The 13,158-nt window shown below is 42.5% G+C and overlaps 1 protein-coding gene across 5 annotated transcripts in view; it reads left to right on the top strand.

Annotated features, from left to right (window-relative positions):
* Positions 1-11,470, top strand: part of Dh44 (corticotropin-releasing diuretic hormone 44) — an 81,437-nt gene extending 69,967 nt beyond the window's left edge. For 4 of the 5 annotated variants that reach the window (XM_022073143.2, XM_022073141.2, XM_022073142.2 and 1 more), the window contains exons 2-5: positions 804-1,043; positions 2,911-3,185; positions 4,822-4,907; positions 5,968-6,478. In XM_022073143.2, the coding sequence (XP_021928835.1) occupies positions 816-1,043; positions 2,911-3,185; positions 4,822-4,897 (579 nt within the window). In that variant the 5' untranslated portion in view covers positions 804-815 and the 3' untranslated portion in view covers positions 4,898-4,907; positions 5,968-6,478. Of the gene's footprint in view, positions 1-803; positions 1,044-2,910; positions 3,186-4,821; positions 4,908-5,967; positions 6,479-10,106 lie in introns of those variants that run through there. The other variant, XM_022073140.2, reaches the window with a different exon arrangement.
* The last annotated feature ends 1,688 nt before the right edge of the window (positions 11,471-13,158 follow it).

The raw sequence follows: 13,158 nt of genomic DNA on the forward strand, positions 1-13,158 counted from the left end.
TTCCCATCTCGACCAATTCGTCAGGATAGAATATTGCGGTTTGAAAATGATTTATCCCGTTCGTAGCATCTATTTCTCGCTCAGTATTTAATTTAATTCTCTACTATAAAAATTTGTGATTTGTCGTCGTCAAATAAATTTGTCGTCAAGAAATGACGTCATCAAACAATGGTACGTTATATTTGTTTACTCGGCATTGTTGTACCAACACAACAATGCCGAGTAAACAAATGACTTGTGTAAGACACAAGATTTTATAAACGCAACCAAACCCCCCGAGGAGCACCGAAAGGAGCGCTCTGCTCTAGTCTTAATAAAAACGAAAGACCGGTGTTTGTTGTAAATACGCCATCAACATTTCACCACAGAGCGTCTGCAAAGTAGATTTTACAGCCGCTGAGCACAGCAGTTACTTAAACAGAAGTCACCGACTGCAGACTTAAAACCTTGCATGCCGTGTTGACGCCTTGAAGGACACTAATGCCAAACGCGTTTCGATCTCTAGAGGTCGTCATCAGTGGCGAAACAAATTAATTGATATACTGCAAGTTAAAAATATGATGGTTTTTAACAGAGAATAAAAGGTGTGCATTTCAAAAGACCGTATTTATGTAACACCTCACTGGACGTTAATTGCACGGGTGTTGGTGTATTATCTAAAACGAGCTCTTAGCTTCTGTGTCCACTGTCGTGATCGCCGTATGTGCCTGTGAACTTCAACGATTCTTACAGAGGATGCAACTTTTGAGTTACAAGAACATTGAGGTAATGAACCGACACTAAGTGAAGGCGTGTCTTTTCAGGGGGACATCAAGATGCTCGCCGCGGTGCTGACACTGCTGCTGTCAGCGCTAGTGTCCTGTGGCACAGCTAGCATCGAACCCCCGTTGCTGGAGGCCCTAGCAGCGCCGTCGGCTGACCACGAGACGACGTCCTACCTTCTTCCACGGCTGTCAGCCAAGTTCCGACCCCACGGCGACTGGGACAGCGCTCCGGACCCTCGCTTCTACGTCCTCACCGAACTGCAGAGGGAATCGAGCCAGGTGACGGGGCCCACCGGTTGCGCCATCACGCAGCCCCCCCCCCCCTCATGTGTAGCTAGTTCTGGCGAAAACAATAAGGTGTCTCTGTTTCGTCAGCGTTATTCTGCAGGGTGTCCCAAAAAGACGACTTTGCTCGCCGCTGTCAATTGCGCCACGAAGCTAACGGTGGTCATTTTAAACACGTGCCAAGTGCCAATGCTGACGTATGTAATGGTTCACTGAATGTCTGCATGCGTATTTTTAAAAATGTCAGCGTACGGACGAAAACGTGAGGTCCTGCAGAGGCAAGGAGCGCGCTGTGTTTTTAAAGGGTCCGAGAGGGCGGTGTGACTGTCCTCTACCCGACACTGTCAGGTCGCAAGAACGCTCTAGGAAGATTCTTATTTCGTTACCAGAAACTTTGGAGATTGCAGTTTCTCTTGTTGTGTGGTTGCCAGGGGCTGCTGCAAGGGAATCGGACGTTTGCAGACCGAAGGTCTCACTGGCGCTGTTGACAGTCGCAGTTCTCGTGTTAGATCTTTATTCATTTCCTCAAATGCTGGATCGGTGCCTTCAGAAAGGTCACAATCGAGCCTTCCACATCCGACATTTACGACCGTCCTGAAACAGCGTCTTATGTAGACCAGGGATGATTCGATGAGAACGCGAATCTAAGCTGTAAAATTGTGGCCGTGTATTTTAGACGCATCCAGACGTGTTTCAGAAATTATGCACAAAATATTTCACAGAGTAATGTCAAGGCTTCTTATTATTCGCCAATACGTAATTGCCACTCTGAAAGACTTTTAGATGGGCTTAATTTTAATCACCGCAAACTGAATATTCCGTTGCTGTTGCCTTATTGCGCAGTTCCGTGAAATATATAAAACTCAATTTATCGATGCCAGTACTCATATGGAATTCACGGAAATTAATCCCAATATTGATCCTGGAATGTTAGCCTTCTCAGAAAATACAGGTTTAAGCACGACTTCAGTGCCGTAACACACGCGTAGTCTTCGCCTAACGAAATGGCGTGTTCTCTGTGTTTCTGTCCACTGTCTTATAAATACGTGGGTCGATTTTCTTGAAACATGAAGTTGTCTCACGAGTGCAGTTAAATAATTCTTCTGGACTTTGTCTACCTTCCGAAAATTATACGCTCGTAATATTTGGAGAATTCTTTTACTCTGTGTGGAGAATTAGTACTAGCAGTGTGCACGCAGTGTTACTGCCGAGAAATCCGACAAATGCTTACATTTCATAAGTTTTCGTAGCCACAAAATGTTACCATGAGCCTAATCATTCGATGCGTGTCGTTGCATTTTAAGGCTAATTTTTATTGTTTACTTCGCAGATTGCGAACAATAGCAATATCTTATATTGCACTGTGGAAGAAGTAAGTAATAGTACAAAATTATGTGAGAAATCAGGTTATCACAGCGGCTGTTATAAAGTTGGCTGTCTTTTGTCTCGCATTAACCGACGTTTCAGAGATGGTTAGTGCCTCCACCATTGACCTGATGATGGACGCAGTAAGAATCTTTGTTAATGCCGTTATTAATTCTGCGTTGCTTTAATGTTATGATTAACGTAAATGTTTTAAGCGAGGGAGAATGAATGTTCACCCGAACTTCTCGAAAGTTTTATTGTGAACGCGATTCGAAAACCAAGAAGACGTTTCCACGCTAATCAAAACAAATCACGTGATACAAAACCCTCGTGGCAGAAGCTGATATTTGCTCACCTGATCAGCCTTCGTGCAACCCGGATGGTTTATCTCCGTCAGACACATCGACTCCTTATTTCTCTGAAAACCATCTGTGTCTAGGTCTCCCATGTTTTCTCCTTCCTCGAGTTTAACAAGATGGTCACTCTTCGCCCTCAGGCCGCACGTCGAATGAAGCGGACCGGAGCTGTACCTTCGCTCTCGATCGTCAACCCACTGGACGTCTTAAGGCAACGACTTCTGCTGGAAATAGCTCGAAGGCGCATGCGCCAGTCCCAGGACCAGATCCAAGCCAACAGGGAAATGCTCCAGACCATCGGCAAGAGGGACGCTGACCAATCACAGCAGCGCAGTAGTGACGACGACGACGAAGACGATGAAATGGATTCGGAATTTATGGTTTCGTCAACAGACGAAAAGTCCGGAAGCAACAGGTAAGACGTTCTCACGTAGGTCCCTGACGATGGAGACAGTATGTTCCTCCGAAACGCTAAAACAATATCGACAAATAGTGTTCCTGTCCACGAAGCTGTTCCTACGTGACAGCGTGAGGCTGAGAACTGCCTCATGGCGGGTTTATGTTCGTCTTTGCATTGTAATGACTAGACGAAAGCGTCCGTTGAAATTCAACGGGAAATGCCATCCCTCAGCTCCTTCCCTGTCCCTTCCACGTCTTGGTCTTGTGGTAACAAATGTCGCTCGGGGGGTGCCGTTGTGGCAGAACGGAAGTACAGAGCAACTATCAGTTGCCCTGCCAAGGCCAATCACATTATTTCAGCGGTTTTACCCGAGGTCTGCGAACATTAAACATCTCCTCTGTGCGCGCAAAGAAGCGCTCATTTGTCAGTCTCGCGTTGAGGGTGTCAGACGTTGTCCTCCATTTTGATCACAGTGTCACTGGCGCTGAAGTCGCTCGGCTTGTTTCGTAAAACCCTGGGAACTTCTACACTAACTGAGCGACTGTTAGCGTCTCAAGAAAGACTCTGCTCGACGGGGTTTGTTACTTTGGCGGGAGGACTCCACTGACATTAAAAGTAATTCCAGGGTTTGCAGTGCACGTCATGATTATGGACGGAATGCGTGTGTATCTTCTGGGTACCGCTGCACTTGGCTGACCTTCGACGCATCCAGGGAAGCCGGGAAGTATCCCTACTGAGGAATAATGTCGCAGCAACGACTGGGAAAGAAGCTGCACGTTGAATCCGACTTCTTAAGCTGGCCGTTCGGCTTGAGTGTGACGAGGCCCGTTGTGAATCTCGCTGCTCCTGAAGGCTTTGCGATTAAGACGCAAAGACGTGCTTTACCGCGTCTTTCAACGGTGTTCGGGCACCCCACTGGCTGGGTTGAATTAGCCGAAACCGAGTTGTAGTTTGTGGGAGGATCTGTTGATCGGTGCAAGACGTCGACGAGTGGCGAGTCTCATAGACCTGCTACAGTGAAGCAGGAAGCTTCCTCTCAGAGTCGATAGTTATTTGTTGATCCTGCTGATGTCTTCTCGACAGCCGAAGTAGCCGATGCTTCTGAGCTTGTTGGGCCCTTAATAGGGCCACTAAGTGGGATTCCAAGATGTCATCTCACGGGGCTAACCGACGGCGGAGATATTGTGGAGGCTTCGGCAGGAAGACGTCTGCTAGCATCGGGCCCCTCGCCGACACTTTCCCTTCATGGTTTTACTTGGTGCCACCAAAGGAAACTTTCTGTCCCTAAATTATCAGTCCTGAAATATGTCCTCGAACAAGATTTCATTTTGTCTTTTAATTTCGTATTAATTAGTGGTTATAACATTCAACACAGTTACTTGAAGATTTGTGGCGACCAGCCGCGTAAATTCCGAAGAAAATCCCGACGTTTCGGAGGCCATCTGTATCTCCATCGTCAGAGAATGATGTGATGGGTGTTTATACACACAATCAGTGCCTCGAGTCATACGGTCATTAGCCAACGGGAAACAGCGGACGAAAGCAAGTCCAGATCTGCGATGAAAACTTTTTTTCTGAGGCACGCAGTGTAGAGATGACGTCACACAGGCGCACTGTGAAAGGCTGATGTCGCCGTGGTTTCTTATTCCAGGCCTCGAGATACACCAGACTGGTCGCCATCTTCTGGTCCACGTTGGGATGACGAGTTTGCGTCTCAGCACCACTAAAAACGCGCAGGTGAGTACACACGAGGCTGACAGACAGACTGCGTGCCTTCCACTTTCCACTCAAAAGCGACTGCCCTTCTTCATACGCGGTCCTCGCGTCAAGTGAACTCAAAAAAATGGAGTTCTGGTCATTCGCATGCTTCATATTTTCGACAAATTCGTAAAAAAATGCAAGTCTGAATTTTTCAAAATTTATACTTTTCTGCGCTTTTTGGAGATTTTCATACATTTTTTATTTTTCGATAATTTTTAGAAAAATTAAAATTTCGAAAATTTTCAAAATACTTAGAAATGGTTAGAAACGTCATAAAAGCGAAAATAACTAAAAAAAATCGAAAAAAGTTTTGATGTCTCAATTTAAAAAAAATTAAGTTTGGTGCTCGTTTTAAAAATTTTCCTTCATTTTCGACTTTTCGAAAATTTTGATTTTTTTTTCTTCAAAATTCTCCCCACCCGATCCCTGCCAGAACCGTTGTCTTCAATCCCCGGACTCTCCCGTACCCTGCCTCTGACGGACTCGATGTCTGCACGAACCGTTGACTATGACTCGACCTCTACCAGGCCGTCCCTCTAAGTGCGGTGTGATACTTGCGGGGTGAGGAGGGAAGTTAGCGTCAGCCTCTGAAGCTTCGGACTTCCTGCATTCATTGCAATTCTCTAGATTGCAGTGAATGCGTGAGATTTTGTAGCACCTTGGGGAACTTGGGAGAAGCTTCGATGGGCAAACTGGAAGACGAGAAAGACAACGTCAGACATGGGCAAGTCCATAAGCTGTTCTGTGCTTACAATGGAACTTCTAATAAAAATCCACCGATGAAATTCAGCCTTTAAAATAAGTTAGTATGAGGGAAGAAACAACATCTGACAGTCGCCCATCTGCTTGCTGACATCCTGTCCTGAAGAGTGCATGAGTGTAAGCCTCTGAGGTCTTGTTTCTGAAAATTCTAAAATGCACACCACGCCCACTTTTCCTTCATCTTCCTTCATCAGCATCTTTTTTCAATTGACGGTTTGATGTGACTGAAGCCCTGCGCTCACCATAGAACTGAAAGATCATTTTTCTGTTGCAGAGATTGTGAGGTGTCTTGTGCTGTGTGGAGCCTGTATCCTGGACACTTTCCATCTATCTAATGCTCAGACAACTGAAACTGCTTCTGTAATTTACTTCTTTCATTGATGTGAACTTCCGTTTGTATCAACCCCAAACTCTGTAGCTCATCTTGCCAGTCAAAAAGAGTTCCGAGTGGCATCCGTCGTCATTCCTACCTGCTGTATCATAGACTAAAGATTAAATTAGTTATATTTTAATAGCATAAGTTATCATTCTGAGGGATATACACGATTTAACACTGGATGTGACTTTTGCTACTTCAGTCTTCTGTTATTTTATTTCTCAAACTATTTCTGAATTTCTTTTGTGTTGGCGTCGCAGATCCGTTGCCTTTTGTGGCTTCCTCAACTGTTTTATTTATTCTAAGACTACGGCTGCAGGTTCAGCCCCTATGTGAATATAATTGTTATTATATATTTTAAATTAAATATTAATTTATTATTAAAAATAAACTGCTTCAGTGGGATAAATTAAGTTTTTTTAAAATTTGTTAGTCCTGTTAAGAATTTTCCTTTAATATCCCTCAATCCTGAAAGACCAGAAATAAATCTGCAGAATCCATGCATTTTTTTAGAGCTCTGTCATGTTTTGATGGGTTAAGGGGTCGTTTATCAAAATATGCAAAAGTGTAATTCTTTCATTCAAATGCAATAAGCAACAAAAAAGATGAAGCTTGAGAATGGCAAGTCCATATTGTCGTACCAGCTGGCTTCTTAAATAAGAACTTTCCATTCATTTACAAGGGAAACATCTGGTTTGAGATAAGTATTTCTATAAAGAACTCCACACAAGAAAAGACTCGATTTCTATGGCAGGAACTCCATTTGCTTTAAGACCGTACTGCAGATGTAGCAACATTCAGTGTTGGTCGTCTTCAATGCCGTCGGGCTCCGTTAACTTTGATTGCGTTTCCTTCAAAAAATATGGAACAAATTCCAATCCACAGATAATTTCTTCGCCAGATTCTTTTCTTGCTTCTGAAGTTCAACTTTTACAATAATATCTTCACGCCCTTCATAATGTCTATTAACGCATGATCGTAACGCAACATTCCGAGCATTTTTATCACAAACCAGCAACACAATTGTAAATTAATGCTAGTGTGTGATAAAAGTGGTTAGAATGTTGTATTGTGGTTATACAACAATAAAAGCTTGGAAGTTTAAACTGTTCGCTTTCATTTCCACTGTCACAGATGCTGTAGAAAGCTTTAAATGTGTCCATCTGTTGTAGTGGTAATTGAATCACACACCGTAACTCAAATCTGAGCTTCAATCTGCATGTCTCGTATGTACATAGGAAAGTCTTGTAGACCGTGTTGCTTAAAATAAATTCCTGTGCCTGTACAACTGGTGGCAATCGTATTATTTTCTCAGGTGTTGTCTTTGTTCAGAAACTGTGAAACTGTCTCAGAACCTACCTGCATTACTGATGATCGTGCAAGTACGCGGTGGGCAGGGAACGTGCGCCCTTTGTACTTCTCTGTGTCACAGGGTATGGTGGAAAACAGCAATTATCACTGTTAGCAACTGTTCAAATTAATTAATAATGTCAACTCAAAAGTTAGGATGCAACTACAGAAACTGAGACTGACACTGAAAGACTGCCCACACAATAGCAGTTTCATGTCATCTCATTAATGACTGATTTTATTAGAGAAGATTATTAAGTAATATGTGACCAATTTGCAATAGCAGGCCTGAGTTAGTGGAACTGTTAATAAAATGGCACAGCATTTCAGAAGAAACTGTCCCCCATTTATTATCTTGAGGCCTGAGAGTTGATGAGAAAGAGTGAAAGTCGCTGCAGGTCTGGGAAAAGTTTACGACTGTTGCTGTTCAAAATTTGAAGGTCACATAAATCCTTCTTTAAAGAGAACTGAGTTATAATGGAAACAGATGGAAAAAGACCATAGAGTCTAGCACTTCTGGCTCACACAACCAGCTATCATGACAGGTGTTTCATGCTTTTCCTCAGTCCCTCAGGGCAGATGTAAAGCCAGTATCTTAAAATATGCCATGATCACAATTCATACCAGTCCTACCATTTAACCCGTGCAGCTGAAATAAGCCAATAATCATTGCACCTTCACCGTATTCCAGTGGCAAACTCTGAACATTTTTTCTTTTTATTTTGGTGTGAATCACAACACATCCATAACTTGGCGCTACGCTGTTATGATGGTATGAAGGCACTAGTCTCTTCTGACGGGACAAGATAAAATTAGTGAAAGTTGTACCTGGCTATTAAGATGGTGCTACAACCCAACTCTGTCGATGAATTCCTAATGTCTACAAGTAAGTCGTAATTTATCCTTTGTTTGTATTTTTGTGACATTTATATGACTTGTGTTTGTATAACATGTATTGTATTATTATCACTTATTCCACATTCTGATGTCATCTGACTAACTTATGGATCCATGGAATGTAATAAAGATGTATGTATAGAGGCCGAGGCCGGCAGAGACAGGGCGAGGCATTCACCGAGGCTCACACGCATCTCTTCGGGAGTTTTGAAAAAAAAGATTATCTGTACTCCAATGCCATCTCTTCTGAGAATTCACCTTTCCATGTAAAGAAAACTGGGCCTCGCCAGAAAAAGAAACACCAACAGTAGATAAACTTCATCAGGTCAGACTGAAGAAACCAATCAAATGTCTTCTCACAACCACATCATGTTTTTCAGAGCATGAACTACTGTTGTCTTACACAGCTGCAGTTTTAACAAGTTTGTAGCCCTTCATAAAGACATTGCTGAAACGCCGTCTCCCGCACTATTCGTTTCAGAGACTTTCACAAGTCTAGCGCCGATGTCGTCCAATGACTCTTCTGTCAGCACAGTTCATTTCCTGACTTTTTGTCTAGCAATGATCCTGTTGTTTTCAGCTTAGTAACGAGGCAGAGTCGGAACTCATTGTCCTACAAATGCAGTGAAATTTCTGTAACATTTTATGGCAGAATCATATCTGTAACAACTTTGCACTGACGTGACCCATATTTAAAGTTAACTTGTGAATTGGTTTGTAGTGAGGATGGAAGGTGCTTGTTCATTGGCTAAGGTAGAAGTGTTGTTAGAGGAGTGTGATGCATGTATGGAGGCATCTTGTTTTGTTGAATGTGAATGTATTTTCACTTTTTAGGAGTAGCGGAAACAGAGTGATCTTTCAGATTCTACTGAGCTGCGTGCTGCTTGCCACAGAAGCAGTGGAGTGTTTTTGTTAGACAGACTTGATATCAGAACAGGAACCCGTGTCCACAAGACTAGGCATGCGTTGCTTAAGTGCATGAGCATTAGGATGCATTTGATGTGCTTGCCGTGTGAGAGATGAGTCTGTCCAATTTCATGTTGTGACTAAGTGTGAGTTGATATGTAGAAAGACCTACCTACGTGCGGTGAGAGATTGGCATAATTGCAGTTTCTGTGGTATGCTAGAGACATTCATGATTCTCTAGTGAGTATATTGTTCATAAGATATCAAAATTTGAGGTTAGGTAACGTTTGTAGACGTGGTGAAGTGATTTTGTTAATGAGAGGTTTTTGTTACACGTGTGATGTGTGTAGTGCTGTGGAGCCTTTAATGTGATGTGTTTACTAATTAATAATTCAGTAATTTTGCACTTTAATTCAAGAATTGTACCTATGTTCAGCCAAGATTGTTTCCTTCCACACACGAGCCTGAGCTACAGTTTATTCTGCCACAGTTTAAAATATAAGCACAAGAACTTTTTTTATCTCATTGTTTGTTGAGGCTCGCTACATGCTTTAACCTTAAATTTTAATCTTCAGGAGTTTTTCATTGAGTGCTGGAATGTAGTAGACATGCCTGCTAAGTGATGTAAATATTTGAAACAGATAACAAGTTCCATTGTACGTTGCCCTGTGTTTACAGGCGAATGAATGAGATTATGGACTCAGTACTGTAGATTAAATTGCAGTATGTTTGTGTAACAGTCAAATCATTGTTCCCCCCTATAGCATAAATATGCAGTTCAATATTTGGCCTGATCACAATGAATACTTGTACTTGTTCATGAAGTTTTGTTGCCATGTTCAAAAATTGTGTTCATGAATTGAAATATTTGTTTCCATCCACAGAAATTGATGCTGAATGCTCTAGTTACTGCTGAAGAGAGAAACCCATTTTACCATTGATCTGAAGATTCGAGAAGAAGGAATGTTGCTTGTCCTACAAGGCATTCTCCATTCCTTTTGATTATGCCACCTTGTAAAACAGAAGAATGTGTCTTAAACCTTGTGAATATTTTAGATAATTATAATGATTTATTCTCAGGTGTCAAGAGGTTTAAGGCACCTCCAAAAAGAATAGTTTATACTTAGTTGTTGCGAACGCTCCATAACATACGTTGCAGATAATTGTCATTAGTTAGCTTTCTTGATATGAGTAGAGCATTTGTTCTGTTAATTCGTTTCCCTGTGCTGTTACTGAATAAAGTTGGAATCAGTGTCCCTGCCCGTACCCTCTCCCCAAGGTTACCTGCTACGTGGCAGCCTTTGGATTCAGTGATTTGATGGCAGTTCCTGAACAGTGGTTGCTTTTGATTACTCAGGTAATGTACGAGAAGTGTTTTGCGGAAAGTGTTGCCTTGAGAGCTTAGCCTGGAGTTGACGTAGGAAGAAGGGTGTAGGCACGGAGGTAATTTTTAGTCTAACAGTTCCGTTGCATTAGGGTTTGTGATTTGTAACACATGTAGCCTTTGGGTATACGTAAATGCAATAGTTGAGGAGTGGAGCTGTTCAATATGATGTGTATCTCGTCAGTTGGGGGGATTCGGCCTCGGTGCACGGTTGGCGCAATCGACGCATCCTGTGTCTGGCGACAGCCCTCGGTTCAGTGGCCCTGGATGTCTTGCGTGTTAGTTGGATGGTTTTCAGGGGTCCTGCCGGTATCTCACAATGATTGCACCTCGTGTCTGCATTGATTCATGTGTGTTAGAAGGTGTAGAGTTTGTAGTGACAGTATTTTATTCTGGTGTGGAATAATGTCTGCATAAATGGTTAATGTTTTAAATTGTGGGGTTTGGTGAAGAAAAGAAAGGCTCCAGTATTAATCTGTAAGCGAGGCAGTTTAGTTTACGTCAGGTGGCTTGTAGTGTCACTGTCATGTCCAATATTTAGGGTGATAACTTGTGAATGGATTCGTAGTGAATATGACAAAATTTGTCTTTTGAAAATGTAATGTGTCTCTTCATTGGCTAAAGTAGAATTGCTATCTGCGTGGTGAAGTAAAACTGTGTGTTCTTAGGGGAGTGTGATGCATGTATGGAGGAATCTTCATTTCTTGAATGTTAATGTATTTTCAATTTTTAGTAGTAGCGGATTACAGGAAATAGCTTGATCCTTCGGACTCTACTGAGCGGCATGATGTGTGTCACGTGTGAAGTTATTGATGTTAAGTTTGGTTAAAGATTGTTGACCTGGAAATGAAATGATATATGATATCTGTTTGGTGTCTTTGGACCACCTTTGGCTGCTCCCTCATAAATACTTTTTTGCATAACCCCCTCCTTCCTCTCATCTTTTGGCTCCCATATCGCACCCACGAAAACCCTCAGTTATTTTTTAGAGGGCAGAAATTAGGAAGGAAATGCATACAATACGAAACCCATTTCTGCCCTCCTTTTATTTCTAGAACTTACTTCTACTGTAAGAATCCGCGCTGAAATGGAAGGGAGAGGACTTTAAGTGGTACAGCTCTTTTGCCGGATGTTTGTATTCGAGCCGTCTGCGAGTGAAGATTCCTTTGCGTTTGAATCTTGGAGGTAGAACGTAGTTTCGTTTGTTGCACGTTTTATTGATCATGTTATTGGGTAGTCAATCAGCATATGATTATCATGTTGAAGGGGTCCCGGGATCTTAATAAACATTGTGACCTCAATCAGAAATTGCCGTCAATTCAGTAATCAGCGTGCACGAAAACCGCGTCTCGTGAAACTGTTTAATGACGTAATGTCAGATACAAAAGAAATGTTTTTGTAGAATTGCTCTCTTTATTTTGTTCTGTTTCTACTTGTTACATTGAGATTGCTGCTGCTGGTGTCATGGAGAGATGTTTCCTCAAGGTAAGACATTTTGGTGGCTCTCCTTTACTTAGTGGGGAATCCCCACGTCCACTCTAAGTATTTGCGACCAGGTTGGTGGCCCCAGCACCCTGCCAGTTTCTCATAGTAACTAGCTCCTTCGCACCTACAGTCATCATTCCACCACTTCTAAATGATGTTCTGTCATTACCCCAGATGCATTTCTCTCGTAATCATTGTCTGGGTTTCCTTGTGATGATCTCAAGGTCGTCACATGTTACGTGAGTTGGAAGGGGAGGGTGTGGTTGAGATAGAGACGCAGTTAGTTGTCCTCTAGCAAACTGCCGCCAGAGTCACGGGCAGCCTCCCCGTGACAGCGCACTTTCACTTATTAAAAAAATATATATAAATACGTATATAAAAATGTATGTATGCATATATATTGTTATTTTTTATTCTTACCAAGTCGGTATCGCCGAGGGGTTTGTGGTGCCAAGCAAAACAGAAAACTACCGCGCGCCGTCTGACTTTGCCTCAGAACGGGACCTGCTGACTACGACGCACCGCCGGACATCATGACTCGGAACTCGACCGACCAAGTAGCATGCACCGCACTCGCGCGCACACACAGAAGCCACGGCGACGTACTTTGTGTGATTTCTTATTATATTATGTTTTTACTCTTTTTTGATTCTACCAAAATTTCTTATTCTCTCAAATATATATATATATATATATATATATATGCATATTTATATACACATGCGTATATATATTCTTAATTTTATTCTTATGTAGTCGGTATCGCCGAGGGACTTGTGCTGTCAGGCAACGCGGAAAGTAGCACGCACCGAAGAAGTTAGCCTCAGAACGTGACCAGCCAGTATCACGCACCGTGTGACTTTGACTCAGAAAACAGGCAGCCAACTACCGCACACCGCACACAAACGAGACACTTTAAGCTGCTTGTACGTGATGTTTATTTATTTTTAAGGCAAGTCCAACGGTGCGTCGTACATGGACGGTCGAGCTCTGCAGCAATGTCTACTTCAATTTTTTTTCGGAATATTTCAAGAATTTTTAGTTACTTTCGACTTTCACGCCATTTA

The sequence above is a fragment of the Zootermopsis nevadensis genome, unplaced genomic scaffold, assembly GCF_977971745.1.
Source record: "Zootermopsis nevadensis isolate Lab colony 2312 unplaced genomic scaffold, Znev_1.0 Znev_ptg000010l, whole genome shotgun sequence".
NCBI lineage: Eukaryota > Metazoa > Arthropoda > Insecta > Blattodea > Termopsidae > Zootermopsis > Zootermopsis nevadensis.